The sequence below is a fragment of the Armigeres subalbatus genome, chromosome 3 (assembly GCF_024139115.2).
Source record: "Armigeres subalbatus isolate Guangzhou_Male chromosome 3, GZ_Asu_2, whole genome shotgun sequence".
NCBI classification, from domain to species: Eukaryota; Metazoa; Arthropoda; class Insecta; order Diptera; family Culicidae; genus Armigeres; species Armigeres subalbatus.
In genome coordinates this window covers 203,575,874-203,595,723 of record NC_085141.1, presented here as the reverse complement: position 1 = coordinate 203,595,723, position 19,850 = coordinate 203,575,874, and the positions used below count along the sequence as shown (strand labels likewise).

Genomic DNA, 19,850 nt, shown 5'->3' with positions numbered 1-19,850 from the left:
GCATTTATTTTTCACCAAAATTTGAACAATAAAATCAATATTAATTTTTAAACTCACAGCAAGCTGCCAAAAAAGCACTCAAAACAAGTATAATAACACAAAAAATAAGCTCTTACCTATAGTTATGTGATAAGCAATCTTATTTTCCTGGTTAATCCATAGTTTTTGCTTCAAAATTTAGATATATATTGTTGAAAAACCAGATAATTCCACTAGCGGTGATGATTTCTTTCTCGAAACAATCGATGCACATCGCTTCAGCGTAAGATTCCAACTATAATTGCCTACCTTAAGGCATTTGCATACGCTTTCTTTATAGATACATGATTGATCAAAGTTACCCCAAATTTAAAAATAAAAAACCCAGATTAATCCACCTAGCGGTGATGATGCCTTTCTCGTGCATCGTAAAATGTACTGAAAAAATCACATAGGAAAGGTCAAAAAAGCACTTTAGGGGGATGGATCGCATATTTTCTATCATTTCGCATGTTTTTGCATTAATTACTATGCATTTCCACCATTCTTGAAAAAAATTTTTTTTATTTTGAAATTTTTTTCCAAGGGGAAAACAATGATTTTTCAATAATTCCGAAATGCAATGTCCGATCAGGCCAATTTTCAATAGCAAACAATGGGACCGCATTCCCCGTCGAATGCAACTTGTTGCGAGTAAATCGGGTAATGCTAAGTTCCAAAAAGTGTGTCTACAAAATTTGTACACATACACACATACACACACACACACATACATACATACACACAAACAGACATCACCTCAATTCGTCGAGCTGAGTCGATTGGTATATAACACTATGGGTCTCCGAGCCTTCTATCAAAAGTTTGGTTTTGGAGTGAAATTATAGCCTTTACGTATACTTAGTATACGAGAAAGGCAAAAACTCGACAAAAAACATTTTAAAAACAAGTTTAAAATTATAAAATAATCAAGAACATACGTTCTGCATGTAGCAGTACTCGTTTTAAAAATATGAAAAAATCTATGTTTTCACTTAAGGGGAAAATATTTACAAAACAATTAAAAAATGATCAATGTTCCCCCGGATTACGATACCACCGTTGACTGGAATTGAAAATAAGCAACTAACCGATTTTAAATCATAATCTTTTTATCCATAGCCCGATGTCCGACCCGATACGATCAACAATTCCAAATTCTTATTTCGGGCAAATTATGTGCATTGTGATAAGATCCGTATAAGCTAAAAACTGAAGTACAATTTATAATTAATTTGATTTTGGTACATATTTGAATTATCCAAAGCTGTGCCTGTGCATCGAAGACGAAGTGGTTTCGAATAAACAGAGTAACAATCAGATATTACGTAACGTAAAAATAATGTGCAAATACTGTTTTATTTCTTATGTAATACTCTGTGAAGTAGTGGATGAACCGTGTTTCCATCACATTCGTTCCTAACACAGAAACGTTAGGTCATTTATGAACAATCCTAAATAACATGAGGCGTGATTATGAACGCAGTTGGGGGTCTGGTGATAGGTTCATAAAATACAGATGGTGACGACGCGACGGTGTACATTCCTGCGGACTGTTTTTTATAGCGGTATCAATTAATTTGGTAGCAATTCCGCGATTCGTTGATGATCAACATCAACCTTATCTGATTTGAAAGGATCTAAGAAGCAAGACGGAGATTGACAATCTGGAGTTCACTGATAACCGCACTAATTCATTAAATCCTACGAAAAAAGTTAGATACAAAATTTAAAACTTCATTAGTAATCGACAAACATATGTACAACAAATTCCCTATAGAGCAATAGACGAATATAAGAGTATTAACATGGTATCCAAATTAAATCAACTCATTTGAATTCGATTGTTCGACGGGTTTTCTAATCGATTAAGTTGAATGACGAACATTATGAGTAAAGTGTATTAATTTATTATACTGCAGGCGCTTTCAACGCTGCACAGTGGGAAAAAAGGGACAGCAACATCCGAAAGTACGTTGAATCGAATAGTGATGATTTCGTGTTGTCAGACTTTGATCTCTCCCATTTTCATGGGAAATATTAGAAAACCATAAACACTTTCGCATTCTTGGCATCTTTAGCTATGTGGAAAATGCAACCAAGCATCTTTAAGCTTTGGAGTATACGAAAGCGACATGATCGTTGAAAGATAGTTTTGAGTCTAATAATACGCAAAGATCCTCAGGTCCTTGAGGTTGAGATTCATTGTACCAATTTTGTAGCAATAGTCGATCGAAGAGCATTTACGTGAGAACGAAATCACTGAACATTTACCAGCAATAAGTACCAAGAAATACAAGAAATAAGCATCAGAAACGTCGTAATAGCAATCTAATACAGTCTGAAAACGTCGGCAAAGGACAATTTGAATTACTCGATAGGTTGATGAACGTCGTTGAGATAAACCAGGAAAATTAACGGCCCTTGAAGTGACAGGGAGGGGTAGTCTAAAAATCTCAAAAGGTAATGGACGTCATATTTGAATCACCCAAAGTTGTTTTAGTTTCAAATGGCTCAGGATGCAAGTTTTTTTTTTTTGTCTTTATTAAGGAGACTTTCAGCCCGAGGCTGGCTCGTCTCCGACACGGATGCAAGTTGTTTCAGAGTTTTGTGAATATTTTACAGTAAATCGAGCGAATGTTCTTTAGCTTTCTGAATAAAACTGATCTTGAAAAAGCATTGCATTTCTGAATAATCTCTACAAATAAGATACAGTGAAGCCTGTATAAAATCTAGAAATTTTGAAGGTATTTTTTCTGTTGATTTGTCTAGTGAAGTGTTTTATGGATAGCTATTTCCCGAAAAAAATAACTTCCAATTATCACGCTATGCTTCTTGAGATTTGATAAAGTATTAGTGAAACTGTTGCATTGCAAGGTAACTAAAAGGTGAATAAACTCCACATTTAAAAAAAAACTTCAAATTTAGCTTTGTTAATCTCTTATTGCCACCGCAACAATATAATTCGTGAAACGACTCAGTAGGCGCAGTTGCAACTGTAAAAAAAATTTAGTTAGTTTTCACGAACAGTTTATTTGAAAATATATGCTGAATTTGTTAACTAAACTGAAAAGTATCGACAAGTAAGATGTATTAGGATGCAGAATTGATTTTTTTTTTAAATAATCATAGATTTTTTTCTAACAAGAGAGTTGAATGTTAGTTTCTTTCAGTCAGATCGCCGTTTGAACATCGTTTGAACAGGAATTATCAGGCCACTGAATTGGGGGCCGGAGAAAAGAATTTTTAACCTCCAACCATAAAGGTAGCCTCACACCTCGGGAATTTGGTCCGGAAAATCAAAATCCCGGCCCCATTTAAAATGCACGGGGATCAAAATCCGGAGGAAAATTTTCCCGAGGTGTAAGGTAGCCTTAAACCATTTAGGCTTCAATCTATTCTCGAATCCATTAACGTCGAACGCAACACATATTATTTTCTGAACATATCAAGGTTTACGGGAATCTTAGGAAATTTCTAGATTTTTAAAGTCAGGGCTGACCGTCGATGAGCATCATTTGAAATGTTTGAGGCATCCATGGATGTCTGTTGGGCCAACTTGTGTACAGTGTACTTCAGTTGCATCGAGCGAAAATGATAAACTTCCTTTGTTACAGCTATAGAATTTTTCATTAGTTACGTCAATGGCCATTTCACAATCGCATAGATAAGATTCAAGCCAGCAGAAGAAAGGCTCAGAGAAACCAAGATGTCCAAACTTAGCAATAGCGGTTGGGGTTGATTTTATCGAATGCTGCAGGGAAATAAGATGGCTGGAGAGATATTCGATCCGCCATTGCATTGGGAGCACCACAACCGCTGCACTAGGCACGGTGCGGTGGCCCCGGATCAGAAAACGTCTGGTATGACGGCGAATGTGAACAGTAAGTTGAGGAGAAAATGCAACATGGGCGAGATTGCTGCAACACCGCACGAGGCGCGATACAAACGGGCGCGGAACAGACAAAACTCGATTTTCGGAGGAAAAAGCGCCAGCAGGAAGATCGAGACCGTGAAGAGACGGAGCAACTGTACCCCACTAATAGCATTAGCATTAGCATTAGCATTAGCATTTTTACGGTGTAATTCGTAGATTGGACACTAGTGATACTCATGTTTTACTTTTGAGATCCTTATCTAGAATGCTATCAGAAATCAAGAAGGGGAGTGGTCCTTGATTCCAGTCTTAAACAAAAATAACAAAAGCATGAGGATTACTACTCCTGGCCACGCCCATCTTCACCGTAACTAGGGAGAGGAAGGAAGTGTTGATGTAGTACTTACTTAACGAGAGGCCACCGACTTAGCGACACCCTCATAAGTACCACGGAGTTGGATAATGAGGAAGGTATTCGTTGGGTCAGGATTTGCCTGTAGCTGGCAATGTAACCGTGGTAGATCTTGCCCCGTAACACACCACGTAAAGGTGTCTACCCAGCATTACGGGTAAGAGCAACTGTACCCCACTAATAACGCACGAAAGTTCTATGAGAAGTTAAACCGTTCACGTAAGGGCCACGTGCCACAGCCCGATATGTGTAAGGACATAAACGGGAACCATCTTACAAACGAGCGTGAGGTGATCCAAAAGTGCCGGCAGCACTACGAAGAGCACCTGAATGGCGATGTGGCAGACAACGGTGGCGGTATGGTAATGAATCTAGGAGCACGCGCGCAGGACATGCGACTTTCGGCTCCGAATTTACGAAGTCCGTCCAGCTATTTGGTTTCGCTGACGACATTGATATTGTGGTAGATAATACAGACCGTATGTATAATACACCTTCTAGTATAAGTAATGAATATGTATTAGTACCAATGCAATGGAATCGTCCCCACCGCTTGACTATCAGGTGAGCAAGTACAGACAGGCATTCTATGAGTTGGACGCGTGCGCTTCGGATCTCGGTACCACAGATATCATGGCACGTAACTTTGAGAAGATGGAGGAAGCCTACATCAGACTGAAAAGCGAAGCTAGACGGATTGGACTAGTAATCAACACGCCGAAGACGAAGTACATGATAGGAAGAGGCTCAAGAGAGGTCACGAAGGGAAAACCTATCACAACATAGCGAATACAGCTTCAACGTCTGCTCTCTGTGTATATAGCCTTGAGGTTCACTTTCATTGGTTTGCGAGCTGGGAATTTGTTGACAAAAAACCTGCTTTCTTTGTATATGGAAATAACTGCATGATATTCTACGTTTTAGATTTTGGTATAATGTCCTCACAACTGATTCTCGAATGCTGAGTAAATTTGATACAACAACAGAAGAAGTTATGGCATTCGAAGAAAAGGAAAACAGCTAATTCAACATGCTAAAACTGCAATGTATTTAATTGGTATGTTAATTATGTAATGTAGTCACAATAATAAAAAAGAAATCATTTCTTTTCATTAAACCATAGGTAAATTAAAAGTTATCCTCGTCTACTGTTAGCACATTTGACATTCTATCTCGCGCGGGGCTTTGCGAGGGACTGAGAACAGGGCTTTGAACTATCGGAGTAGCCGCCGGGCTTTGGCCCAGGGGTACAACCAGCGGACCCACTGGTTTGCGTGGTCGTGGAGCACTTCTACTGTGGCTACGATACCCTTGATGGCTGGGTCCATTGGGTTTCAGTCGGGGTCGACCAGGGCCCCGTTTCACTTGCGGCAGTTGCTGTATTATCGGAGCATCAGATGTAGAAGGAATGTCTAGGGAATAAAAAGAAGATAAAATGCAAAGAAAATAAGTTATTGAAAAATTATGAACGGTAGAACCTTTGTCCATTTTATATGTGTGAAGGTTATGTGATCGATCCACAACCGACCCTTGATAGGATGGGTAAGCTCGACAAACTAGCTCACTACATATGTTCCCGTGTGCGGAGGAATGAGCGTTTGTCAATACTCATATTTTCATTTACGCCGATCATCACATCCGATCTATTTTTATCGTCATTCTTTTGCAAACAACAATTCAATATAACAGTTCTTAGTAATAGGATAGACATTAGACAATCAATAGCTTAACATTGTGAGTAATCGATATCAAATTACCAACGATCTTAGCTTATGCGGGGTTGTTCTTATATACTTATATATAATTGTATTACGTGCCTTATTGTATTATTTAATAACTCACGACTATTTCAAAGATTTTAACGGCTGGAATCACTTTTGAGAAAAAATACTGAAATAATAGTTATTAATTATAGTAGACTTTTTAAGTTTCACCATTCACACCATTCACATACCACTAAATTGATTATACATATGCGAAATTGTTAGATTCTTAAACGAAAAATGTAAGCTCTCAAACAAATATTGTTAGAAAAGCTCACAAAATTGTTAGATTCTTATACAATAGGGGACCAGGGGGCATTATGAACACCCGGGGCAGATTGGCCATCCCCAATATTCTTGTTAATTCGATCATTTTTCTACTTTCAATGCAGCGAACTCTATAATCCTTTCATAAGCAACTAATTTATAGCGTAGAAGTCATTGTTTTATTTTCTTAGCGCATAAATTTAACAAAAAAGTTAGAATGTCTTCCAAGTGGTTAAAAATTATAAGTTTCACCTCCCATAAAATAAGCTTTACTTTACCACAGAAGATGATTTCTCAATTATTGGTCATCCCATAGCAAAATTCTGTTATTTACAGTGCTCTGGCATGCATTTGTGACAAGTTTCCTTGATTTTTACAAAATTTCCAACAGTTTTTAAATTTGTTCACTTGTTGGGGCAAACTGAACACTCTATATGGGGTAGAACTGACACCTTAAAAATTAAAAACATAACCTCAAACTCATCGAACTTGGCTTTCATATCGTGTTATTTTCGTGTTATTATGGTGCGGAATAATAAATCGCTATAAAAGTTCCAGTACATGACATATAAACCATAGAAGCATATATATACCATAAAAGTCGCTGAAAGTGCGACAAAAAAAGTAAGTGTTTTGTATAGATTTGGCAATCTCGTTGGCAAGTTGATCGGTACAATCCATTGGAAGGATAGGCGATGCCAGTAGAGTGAATAAGAGTATGCATAGATTATGCAATGCTTAGAGTAAATTGATTGATAAGGGGTCTTGCAATAAGTGTGAGGATTCATAAAAAAAAAACAATCATATGCTTCATACAAAAAGTTCGACATACATGTATGAGGCCGGCTGAAAGTGACATATTTTTGCGTTACGTAATGAATCTTATTCTATTCCTCATGGAATTAATATAGAAAACGACCATATATGACCTCGCTTAAGAAGAGGGAAATAGATTTTCGGATGTTGATGATGATTAACTATTACAAAATCGTCCTATTTGATTGAAATTGCCTTATTTTCAATACGATTCAAATCAGAACTGGTAGTTAACGAGTAATAGTATCATGTAATTGCTAGAAATCCGAATTATACTCAATTTAAATCAGCTAAAATTGATTAAAACCTTAGGGTGTCCATATTGCCCCTTGTCCCCCTACTTGTATAAGAATCTAACAATTTCGCATATGCTTAGTTCTTATACATGTTCTGGTAGATTCTTATACAGAATTGTTAGAAAATCTAGCATCCGCCGGTTGGGTGTACCTTTTATTGTTAGAAGCGGATAAAGGATGGAAGGTGCAAAATTTTGTGATTGTGGTGTATTATGAATTATGGATGATTAATGGATGAATTCTAAACTAAACAGTTTCTCAATATATTGGTTTTCAACCCCCGAGCAACTTTGTGGAAGACGGCAACTTCCCAAATCCAACAAATCCCGAGATATCGAACCAATCTGATGGTTTCATATACACTAGTGCCGCCAAGTGGAATAATTCCTTGGTTCCGGATGTTCCGGAGGATCAGTATAAGTTTCATATAACTTAGAAAATGCCCCCAATGAGAGTATACATCCTCTTTATTATTTTCCCGAAAAAAATCACACTGATATAATTCTAATTGGTTTCAGTATAACGGAATTCCGGACTGTTGTGGTTTTTACAACATGCGAGTTCTCGTGTTATGAATGTTGAAGCGAGTCACGGATGGTTGAGGGAATTCTTTAGACATTCCGTTAGTAATTTCTTCGTAAATTCCTCTAGACATTTCTCCCAATTTTCTAAAGGAATTCTTTCTCATTCTTCTCTAGGAATTCGTTCATGGGTTCTTTCGGAAATTCCTTCAGAAATTCGAAAGTTCTTCTGCAACTCCTTTGGAAATTCATTTAGGATATATTGATAATACACTTGGCCAGGTGTCTTAGGTACAGACCTATAAAACTGGAGTGTAATCTATAATACGACCATACACGCACTAGTTAATTAATTTCACGGCCGCACAAAGCAGAACAAAATATTCCGAATGATCGCGTGATAGTTCTGCGCAATTCTCAAAATACAAACACGCACTAATTAATTCATCTACCAGCCGCACAAAGCAGAACACATTATTTAAGATAAACGCGCGATCGTTCTGCGTACTTATTCATTTATTAACAGGCCGCACAAAACACAACCCCGGACTTCCGAGTGATGAACTTATTCTTATAATAAAAAAATCACTTTAATAAAGAACTAATATATAACCCGGACTTTGCGATTATTCGGTGTCCTAACTCGAACGCGTCAAATCATGCACTCCGGCACGACCGTTCCGCGTACAATTAAAACACGAACAAACTTGCAATGATGGTTTCACTTCCTAACTTATTTACTCGCCCAGAACAGCAGAACCGGACATTTCCTGACAAATTTTAAAGAGAGAAAAGATTAAATCGGATTTAATCTGAGATTTTTCAAATGTACACAAAGCAAAATTTATATTAATTAACATTAATAAATTCTGTGAATTCATAATTTGGTTGAACTTTTAGTACGTATACGAAAAACTAAAATAAATGTAAGCTCTCAAACAGAACACACAGTCGAGTCCACTTATTCTATCATGAAGTTTGAGATTAAGTAAAAGTAGAATATCACATTTTTCCGGTGCTCATTAAAATTCCCGCATATTTCCCGATATTTTTCCGATGATATTCAATCCCCGACTTTTCCCGGTTCACTGGTCGCACAGTCGGTAACAACAGAACGACTGAATGTTACTTCTTGGTAATTTTTTCGAGTATTTCCAGAAACACTGGTTTTATCCTGTCAGTTTGAAAAATTAATACCTATACCTAAAGTTAAGACTAAAAAAAAATACGAGAAAGGCAAAAAACACACAAGATACATTTTTATACAATAACGGGCATAGAAAAGCTTTCAATTAATAACTGCTAATCGAACATTAAGTTGAAAAGCAGGTCAATTTCCAGTTGGAATGTAGAGCCATAGAAGAAGAAAAAGTAGTTATAAGCTTAACTCATAATCAACAATTGTCTCCAACCGGGGCCGATTCGCGATTTGGTCGTGCTTGAATTAGTAAACAAGCATTGGAAGGCGAATTCCTGCTAAAGCGAGTATGTCCTGAGAAAACCACGGTATGTATCCGACGGAATAAACTCTTCTCTATCAAGTAAAGGGATTAGTTCTGGAGAAAAACACTTGCATTCTACGGGCTTCTTCATGGGTAGCATATTGCCCACAATCACATATCTGTCCCATATGAATAGGAAACCCAGCGAGTCCAGTGTCCAATTACTTTAAAACCAGATTGAAGCTCCAAAATGCCAAGAGTAGTGTATCTTCAATAATAATGTTCAATTATTGAGAACTTTCCAATCATTTCATGGGACTGATATGCAATCACAGACAATATTATACTGCCTGTAATCGTATAAATGTCCCATATGAATAGGAAACCCCGCCAAGAAAGGACAGCTATGCGGTTACATGCGGTATAGATGTCATGAGAGGGGATTCCAATGAAATATGGTTGCTCTAATCACAGTGTCCAATTACTTTCAAAACCAGACTGAAGCTCCAAAATGCCAAGAGTAGTGTATCTTCAATAATCGTGTTCAATTATTGAGAACTTTCCAATCATTTCAAATACCAGAATCATTTGAAGTTTCTGTGACACTTATTGAAGACAGTTTCCAAATTGTGAAGGAGCCTCCATGTGTAATGATATGACTCAACAGAAAATATAATTATCCAGAACATTTGTTCCAAAGTATGATGAATCACGCGTGAGAAATTGGGCAAATGGACAATTTGAGGAGAGTAGCCGTTTCAGTTGAGATAGACGATTTCGGTAATTCTTCCGCTCGTTCGAGAAAAGTCTATCATGGGTAACTCCGAAGAAGATGTCTCGAGCTTGAGAGCTCATCCATCCAGCATTGTCGGATAAACATTCATAAAGTACTTGTAATTTGTGGGGTATTAAAAAGATTGTCGTAAAACGAGGAGAAGCAATTTACGAGTCAACTCATCCAACTATAAAGCGACTAACGACTTGGGAGTTGTTTTCCCAACTAGCATTACTCAGCCTTGTTAATTCATGGGGGCAAGCATTAAGTGCCTAGCTATTCACGGTAGCTCTGTTTTTTTTTGCTTTTTAAAATAACTGGGGGTCAGTTCTGATGGCTTTTTTTTGTTTATATCGCAGGTTAGAAAAAACTAACCAATGATTGCTTTTGGAATGTTTGTTCAAGTGAAAGTATTAGCCTTCAAGGAATGTAGAATTAACGTTTTTACAATTTACTACTGGTAAATATAAAGCACCATTCCTCGATATGGTCGCCTGGCTTCGACATTGACTGTACGTATTAAATAAATTCATTGGGACGATTCAATCACTCAACGGAACCAACAAACAGCCAGCAAAGAAGTATGCAAACTTAATTTGCATGCAGGAATAGGAAAATGTCTTCCACTTTATTGCGCATACTTATCCGACTGTAATAGTAGAAAGGCAATATAAAAGTATCAACCAGTCAGACATAGCGGCACTGTCTACAGATTGACTGAGTAAAGCAAAGATATGGAACAAAAAAACGGAAGCATCAAGAAAGAAGCGTACCTACATAATTCTTGATGATAATGATCAATTCAAAGCACGAGACACGGGGAAAGAAAAAATATTGTGAAGCATAGAAAGGGTCGGAAATATCGATGTGATACCACACAAGAAGCTGTGGATAAACTTAAAAAATGGCGATTGGATACGATTGTTACTTTTTTGTGATTGTCATTGCTCAAGTAAAAAGCACAACATTACTTGAAAAAATCCTATAGCCTTTACGTATACGTAGTATACGCGAAAGGCAAAAAGAACAAATTACATATAGGGATCCGATAGGCATTCCCGTACGCTATCGCACCACGCACCCGGTGCCAAAATACGGTTTTACATTCAAGCTCAGCTTTAACTGCAATCATAAATTCTCGATTAAGCGCAGGTGGATTTTAGGCAAAATACTATTGCTATCATTGGTTTTGAGTGCCGGGCGCGGCACACCTGTCACGAATAACGGTCATTAGTAATGACTCATTACTCTATGGTATTTTCTCGAAGAAAATCAATTGTTTTACAGAGATTCTCAGTTCAACAAATTGCGAGCCACTTTTAGAGCATGTTGTCGCATGAAGCTACATAGGAATTTAATTTAAAATTGCATGCTTGCCATTCTCGTATACTTAGTGTAGTAGGGTAAAAGTTCCCATAGTCGTGGGTGTTCCTATAGTTGCGGTAGTGTTGTTTTTACACAATCTACGTATTTAACGTAGCAACCCATATAGTATATCAATTTGTTGACCTGTCATTACACGAAATAGAGGAAAACGGGTCAAGAATTGCTTCAAAATTGGTAAAGTATCAATAAAATACCTTATCCTTTTCTCTGTGGTAGTGCTCCTATAGTTGCGAGTCCCATATGAAAACAATGGGATTCACAACTATAGGAACACGAATTAAAAAATACCGCAACTATTGGAACACTGTACCAATAATTGGAGGTACCATTTTAGGTAACAATGATGGATGCTGGTGCCATTAGAACACCTTTCGGATAAAATATAATTAATAATCTTTCATGTGCACCCTTGAGGTAAGTGGAATGAAGTATAGGCTTAGTGTGAACCAAAAAAAGGGGTAGAACGTGCTTAGTTCCTCCACTATTGGGTCTTTTACCCTACTAAGTGTATCCAGCATTTCGCGCACGCAGGGAATCAATATTCGAGAAACGCCTAACAATAAGCCCTTTGTCGTCAACAGAGTTTGTTACTGACAAATGCACCACGCAACAAGCCTTTATCAGAACCCGAACATAATATGACAAGAATCATTTGCCTTGCATGCTCTGATATTTCCGAGAATACGACGCTAATTCTGTAACCATAGTTAGATTCTCGAATATTTCCATAAAAGCAGAAACTATGATAGCATAAAACCGAAATTTGCTGTAGAGATAATGAAAAATAACGGGATGAAAAGTTAGCAACAAAATTGTCTTCTTTTTTGTTGCTGACAAAAATTTTCGGATCTTTGTCATTATTATCTCCGACAAAAACAAAGCTTTGTCGTTGGTTCTCTTTTGTCGCTTGTTTCGCATGCGCATCCAAGAAAAAATGATTCCCTGCGCGCGCGGTAATGGCACCCGGTGGCATCCCTATCTCACACAATAGGTTTGTTTTGCAGCCAACATGAAGCGACCGTATCCCACTGACAGTTCTGTATCCTACACTGAGGAAAATGGACGTATGATTTTCAATCAAACGCCTTATGAAAATTTGCCACAAGGAATCGGTATGAATTTCAATATATTGCCTTATGAACGATGATTTTCATTTAAAAAAAAAGTAAAATGCGGCAGACTGGGTTTGAACCATGGACGTCGGGGTTAGGAGGCTGGTAGGTAGACCACACGCCCATCGACGCTTGTGTACTCGGGAAACTTACTGCGTATAAGAACCACTCTTGGTGGAATAATCAGACGATGATTCATAAGGCGCCAGTTATAAATTTCACTAGTCCAGTTCGCTGAGTGTAATGGAAATCAAATGTGATGTTTGTAAACAAAACACATGCTATCATGAATTTTATACTGAGATGTTGGCTACAAAAACATGGCGGCGTGCCACCGACCTGGGTAATGGCTGTCGTTTTGACGTAGGACTACGTATGTCTTTTCTATATTGGGGTACACTTTACGATTGCAAAGAATCGAAAAACGTCACGAAAATATGATATACTTTGAATGTTAATATCTCAGCCACTTCTCGATGGATTTTCCATTGCTCGAACCATTCGATCAAGGAAGAGTCAACGCTTCTTATCTGATGTACACTGAAGTCGTTCGTATGCGCTTTTTACACAAATTGATTTTTATTCGTTATTTTTTCACGCGAGTTTCGGGATTTCCATAGTTTATTCAGAGATATTTTGGGATTACCGCGGTTTTTTACGTTGTTTTAATTTACGCGGCCCATATCCTCCGCGGAAAAACCGACTCCAGTGTGTTACAATATTTATGTATGATATTATTTACTATTGAAAACTTGCTAACAGCTCAGCAATCGGTTTCGGCTTCCATATCACTACATTACAACTGGAACTTGACCTGCTTTTCAACAAGTAATCTATTAGCATTTTAATTGAAAGCTTTCTCAGCCCGCCATTGCAATAGTACAATAGGGAATCAATATTCGAGAAACGCCTAACAATAAGCCCTTTGTCGTCAACAGAGTTTGTTACTGCCAAATGCACCACGCAACAAGCCTTTATCAGAACCCGAATATAATATGACAAGAACAATTTGCCTTGCATACTCTAATATTTCTGAGAATACGATGCTAATTTTGTAATCATAGAATATTTCTCGAATATTTCCATAAAAGCAGTAACTATGATAGCATAAAACCGAAATTTGCTGTAGAGAAAATGCAATAAAGTAACGCGATGAAAAGTTAGCAACAAAATTGTCTTCTTTTTGTTGCTGACAAAAAATTTCGGATCTTTGTCATTATTATCTCGGATGAAAACAAAGTTTTGTCGATGGATTTTTTTTTGTCGCTTGTTTCGCATGCGCATCGAATAAAAATTGATTCCCTGCGCGCGGTAATGGCGCCCGGTGGCATCCCTATCTCACACAATAGGTTTGTTTTGCAGCCAACATGAAGCGACCGTATCCCACTGACAGTTCTGTATCCTACACTGAGGAAAATGGACGTATGATTTTCAATCAAACGCCTTATGAAAATTTGCCACAAGGAATCGGTATGAATTTCAATATATTGCCTTATGAACGATGATTTTCATTTAAAAAAAAGTAAAGTGCGGCAGACTGGGTTTGAACCATGGACGTCGGGGTCGGGAGGCTGGTAGGTAGACCACACGCCCATCGACGCTTGTGTACTCGGGAAACTTACTGCGTATAAGAACCACTCTTGGTGGAATAATCAGACGATGATTCATAAGGCGCCAGTTATAAATTTCACTAGTCCAGTTCGCTGAGTGTAATGGAAATCAAATGTGATGTTTGTAAACAAAACACATGCTATCATGAATTTTATACTGAGATGTTGGCTACAAAAACATGGCGGCGTGCCACCGACCTGGGTAATGGCTGTCGTTTTGACGTAGGACTACGTATGTCTTTTCTATATTGGGGTACACTTTACGATTGCAAAGAATCGAAAAACGTCACGAAAATATGATATACTTTGAATGTTAATATCTCAGCCACTTCTCGATGGATTTTCCATTGCTCGAACCATTCGATCAAGAAAGAGTCAACGCTTCTTATCTGATGTACACTGAAGTCGTTCGTATGCGCTTTTTACACAAATTGATTTTTATTCGTTATTTTTTCACTCGAATTTCGGGATTTCCATAGTTTATTCAGACATATTTTGGGATTACCGCGGTTTTTTACGTTGTTTTAATTTACGCGGCCCATATCCTCCGCGGAAAAACCGACTCCAGTGTGTTACAATATTTATGTATGATATTATTTACTATTGAAAACTTGCTAACAGCTCAGCAATCGGTTTCGGCTTCCATATCACTACATTACAACTGGAACTTGACCTGCTTTTCAACAAGTAATCTATTAGCATTTTAATTGAAAGCTTTCTCAGCCCGCCATTGCAATAGTACACATAACATATAGGCATCTTTATGGCATTTTGCCGTCGGTGTAGTCGGAAGAGCGACAAGTTTTTTTCGCGTGATTATAGGTACGGTACGGTGGACACTGATGTAAAGCTTATGGACACTGTTCACAAAACGTCTGAAGACAGATCTTTGTGCGTGAAATTTACCTCGACGGGTGCCATGCAGGACGCGTTACGTAAGAATCGCGAACCACGGAAGTTTTGTTATTCGAGCGGAAAGACTGTGGAAGTACGAATGATTGTTGCGGGAAGTAACATACGGTATGTTAGGGTGTTTGATCTTCCACCAGAAATACCGGATGAGGATCTATCTTCGGTACTCGGACAATACGGTACAGTGGAGTATTCAGTGCGAGAAAAATTTCCCGCGGATTTGGGCCTCGATCACTTGTTGACGGGTGTACGAGGTGTCTTTATAGACGTGAAAAGTGAAATACCGCCGTCGCTGGGAATTGGAAATCATAAAGGGAATTTTTTTTATGATGATCTGAAGAACAAATGTTTCGAGTGCCAAAAGGAAGGACATCGCAAAGATGCATGTCCTCTGCGAAATAGACGGATGACCAAGAAATCGGCAATCACGTTTGCCGGAATAGTTAACGGATGCCAGGACACTGTAGAAGGCATTGATGAGGAAGTCATTGAGGAAGAAACGATCGAAATTCTGGATGAAGCGATGCAGCAGTCTGTGGAAGAAGAAGAAGAAGAAGAAATGGGAGAAGAAGAACAGGATCCAACGAAAATAGTATTTAAAAATAAAACGGATCAGTTGTGGTACGAGCGCAAAGGAATTCTTAATTACACCGAGAAAAAAAAGAAAACGTTGCGGGAATATGCGGAGAAACAACGGAAGAAGAAAGAGGAGGATCTGAGAGAACAAGCAAAGTATGCGGCTCGCAAAAAGCGCGAAAAAATGTATTGTAGTTATGATAACTTTGTTATTTAATATGTTTCGCGGCTCCATAGAGTTTTATATAAAACAAATGAGCCTCAAATAAACGAACAAGAAAAAAAAAACTACCGATTCTGTTTTTTCGCATTTGTGTACAAGTTCGATAAAATTGTTATCATGTATTTTCATGTTTCGGAATAGTTTTTAGCTTTCTTTTATCGTTGATAGTTATCTATTGAGAGCGTTTTCTGCAAACCCTGCCCTGTATACAAAATATCACGCCGATTGATTCAGTAGTAGAGAAGAGATTAGAACTATATATCTGCTATACATTTTGTTATTTTAACCGTTAAAACGATCAAAAAGATATCAATATTACTTAATCATATTCGGCGATTTCACGACATCAAAACGAGTTATTGTTTTGCTCTCAAGTTTTGCTCGGGAGCTTCTCTATCCGAGATCTGCGAATTGCAATTAGATTAAAAATGGTGTATATACAGTACGTGTAAATTTTTATTAGAATTATAAATTAGAATAATTTATAAGAAATATTATTGTTATACAGGTCGGACTCGATTATACGGAGTATCGATTTTATTTTCACTCCGGATAATCGAATCACCACGAAAAAAATCAAATTTGCAATTAAATAACAAAAGACTTGTATTTTATTTTATTTTTAATGGTGTTGTCAGAATTTATTTAAGAAAAACATTGATTAATCTACCTAGCGGTATCGGTGACTTTCTTTTGTAATATGGAAAAATAGTATTTTTGCCAAAACTTTTGAGTCCATAGTCCAATCCAGAGTCTATTATATATATATATATATATATATGTAGAGTAGAGTGGGGCGCAGTTGTATGGAAAAACGCTAACTTCGTCCGATCAAGTGAGATCAAGGTTTTTCTGAATCGTTTTGGGACCCCAATCAACTGTGCAAAATATGGGCTCGATTGGTTGCAACCACGCATGCCGCATCGCGTTTTAAATTTACATGGAGATTAATATGGAAAAACGTACTTTTTTACATTTTTACTTTTAACGGCTTCAATTTATCAACAATCACGTGACTCAATACGTTAGCATATAGTCTGGAAGATGCCGAAAGACTTCGCCGAAGAAGGTACGTATCTGTAAGGTCTACAAAAAATGTTATTACGTTTCGAAAATTGATTGTTCAAACCATATGCAAGAAATCAATGTTTCTGCCAACACTACCGGACAACCTATGGTTATCGAAGGGCAAAACCATTCTTCCTTCTTGTCGGATTTTTTTCTTTGTGAAATAATTTCGGATAGCTCCCATTAGCTCTAAAACCATATAAGATCAATTATTTTGAAATAACACTCAGTTAAATTATTGGTCTACATAGTACGGCAGTGCTGGCAGTATAAACGATTTTTTTGCATATGGTTTGAACACTCAATGTTCGAAGCGTTATAACTTTTTTCGTGGACGTTCCAACAACATGCCTTATTCAGCAAAGTTTTTCAGCATTCTTTGGGTTATACTTTAACCCAATGTGCCACTTGGTTTACGAGGAACTGAAACCTCTAGTAGTAGAAATGCAAAAATATACGTTCTCCCATACTAATTTCCATACATAACTTCAAACGTGATGCGGAAAGCGAGGAAGCAACCAATCGGTCCCAAATTCTGCACAGTTGTTCAGGACCCAGAATGGCTTCGAAAAGCCATTGATTTGAAAAAATGAACATGACGACCAGGGCCGGATTTATAGGGGGGCCGGGGGGCCGTGGCCCCGGGCCCCCACAAATCCGAAACCAACCTTTTTTGTACATTTTGGGGCCCCCACAAGCTGTCGGCCCCGGGGGCCCCTTCTAGCTAAATCCGGCCCTGGACGACCCACTCTAATGTAGAGTTACGCAAAGAGTGAAGCCAAATCTACCTATTGAACTGACAGACCGTCTACCTATCGAGCAAACTAAACAAATGCTTGTTTCAGAATAAGAGTAAGAAGATCCTCTTGGCGCAACTTTATAATCAGAAACTTTGGTCCGATCCAGCCAATTTTCAATATGAAATGATAAGACAGGATTTCCATTTTAATGCAATTTGTTGGTTGAGAATAAGAGCCAATAAAATAGATACATTATTAAAGTTTTTTTGTACAAAATATAGTATGTTTGCTATTAATTCTTCTGAGTCCATTGTCCGATCCATGAAATTGTCAATACGAAACAATGCAATAAGAAACAGGATCCCCCATTATGAAACATGATGGACGTTTGAATAAACGAGAGGTGGAGTCAATGTTGATCAAACTGCTTGACCGTGTGTACCGCCCTCGACAATTCAAACCAAAATCAAACCGTTTTATTTTTTTCCAACCGAGCCGCCAACTGTCAAATGGTTGTTCGAACAACTGCACACACGTTCAAACAAAGCAGCAACCAAAGCGTTTTCTTGGGGGCGGAGTCAATGTTCGTCAAACTGCTTGGTGTGTACGCTGCATTATGGAACGTACACACGGTCAAGCAGTTTGACCAACATTGACTCCACCTCTCGTTTATTCAAACATCCATTAAGTTTTACCAACAGCGGCACGAACAATCAATTTATTCGACCAACAATATCACACACGAACGACCGAAGCGCCAACTTGAGCACCAACCATCAATAAATATATGGGGATTTGTGCAACTTCACTACAAATGCTCAAACATGTTCGGCGAACCTTGACTCCACCCCCGACAACTCAAACCAAAATCAAACCGTTTTAATTTTTTCCAACCGAGCCGCCAACTGTCAAATGGTTGTTCGAACAACTTCACACACGTTCAAACAAAGCAGCAACCGAAGCGTTTTCTTGGGGCGGAGTCAATGTTCGTCAAACTGCTTGACTGGTGTGTACGTTGCATTAAATGCAACCAGTTGGATGCAAATCGGATAAGGATAAGTACCGCAAAATGGGTTAGATTTTGTGCACTCAAACACACAGACATCACCTTACGCCGACCATAGACGGTCGGTATATAATACTATGGATCTCCGAGACATCTAAAATAATGTTGAAAATGTTAAAAATTGAAAATTATCTGAATGTTGAAATTTTTAAGATAATTTGTGAGATTTCCTCTGGAAGCTGGAAGGGGTTGCCGTGGTCACAACTATCAATTTTGGTTTTGCTGAAGTTGTTAACTAAACCTAAACTCTGCTTACCTTAATGAACGTCTATAAATTCACTGCGCAACACTGGATTGCGCTTCAAGATGAAACCAAAAATTAACTGAGGTTTGGGGTCTCTAGTGACCCCTGATGAAAGAATTTTCGAAAAAAAAATTGGAACGCCGCGTTTATTCATGTAGTAGTAGTAAAATTCTTCTTTATTTAATCATTTTCTGTTTTACCATTATTATTTTTCTACATGTACAGTGCTCGGCCGGCTTGGCCCTCCAACTTCAATTTTAAATTTTTATGTTTACATTGTTATTTAAGTGTTAATATGATATATCATGACAGCCTTTAGGAGGCGCTGGTGTGTTTTTTAAAATTTGATAACCTAACTACTATGTACACTAATATTTACAATAAAAATTTGATAACCTAGATTGGAACTAGCGCCCTAATTGGAGCCTGATCCGAATGCAAGCAACGGACCCTAAACTTTTCTTTACACTCACCAAAGCGTTCATGTAAGGTTTTTATTCCGGCCAGACGGTGGACCTCGGATGTTCTTGTCCTGGGAGGGGTGTTGAGGATCATCCTCAGGAATTTGTTTTGGACCCGTTGAAGTTTGAGGTGGTGGGTTTTAGCGCAGCTCTCCCAGACCGGCATGCCATATTCGATCACAGGGAGGATGATTTGCTTGTAGACAGCAAGCTTATTTTTCAGGGACAATGACGACCGGCGGTTGATCAAAGAGTACAGTAGTTT

At 38.0% G+C, this 19,850-nt stretch overlaps 1 protein-coding gene across 1 annotated transcript in view; it reads right to left on the bottom strand.

The window, feature by feature from the left end:
* Positions 1 to 5,331: 5,331 nt before the first annotated feature.
* LOC134226837 (chromatin-remodeling ATPase INO80) overlaps positions 5,332 to 19,850 on the bottom strand; it is a 90,329-nt gene continuing 75,810 nt past the window's right edge. The window contains exon 15 of the mRNA XM_062707859.1: positions 5,332 to 5,719. Coding sequence (XP_062563843.1) covers positions 5,436 to 5,719 — 284 coding nt within the window. The 3' untranslated portion in view covers positions 5,332 to 5,435. The remainder of the gene's footprint in view (positions 5,720 to 19,850) is intronic.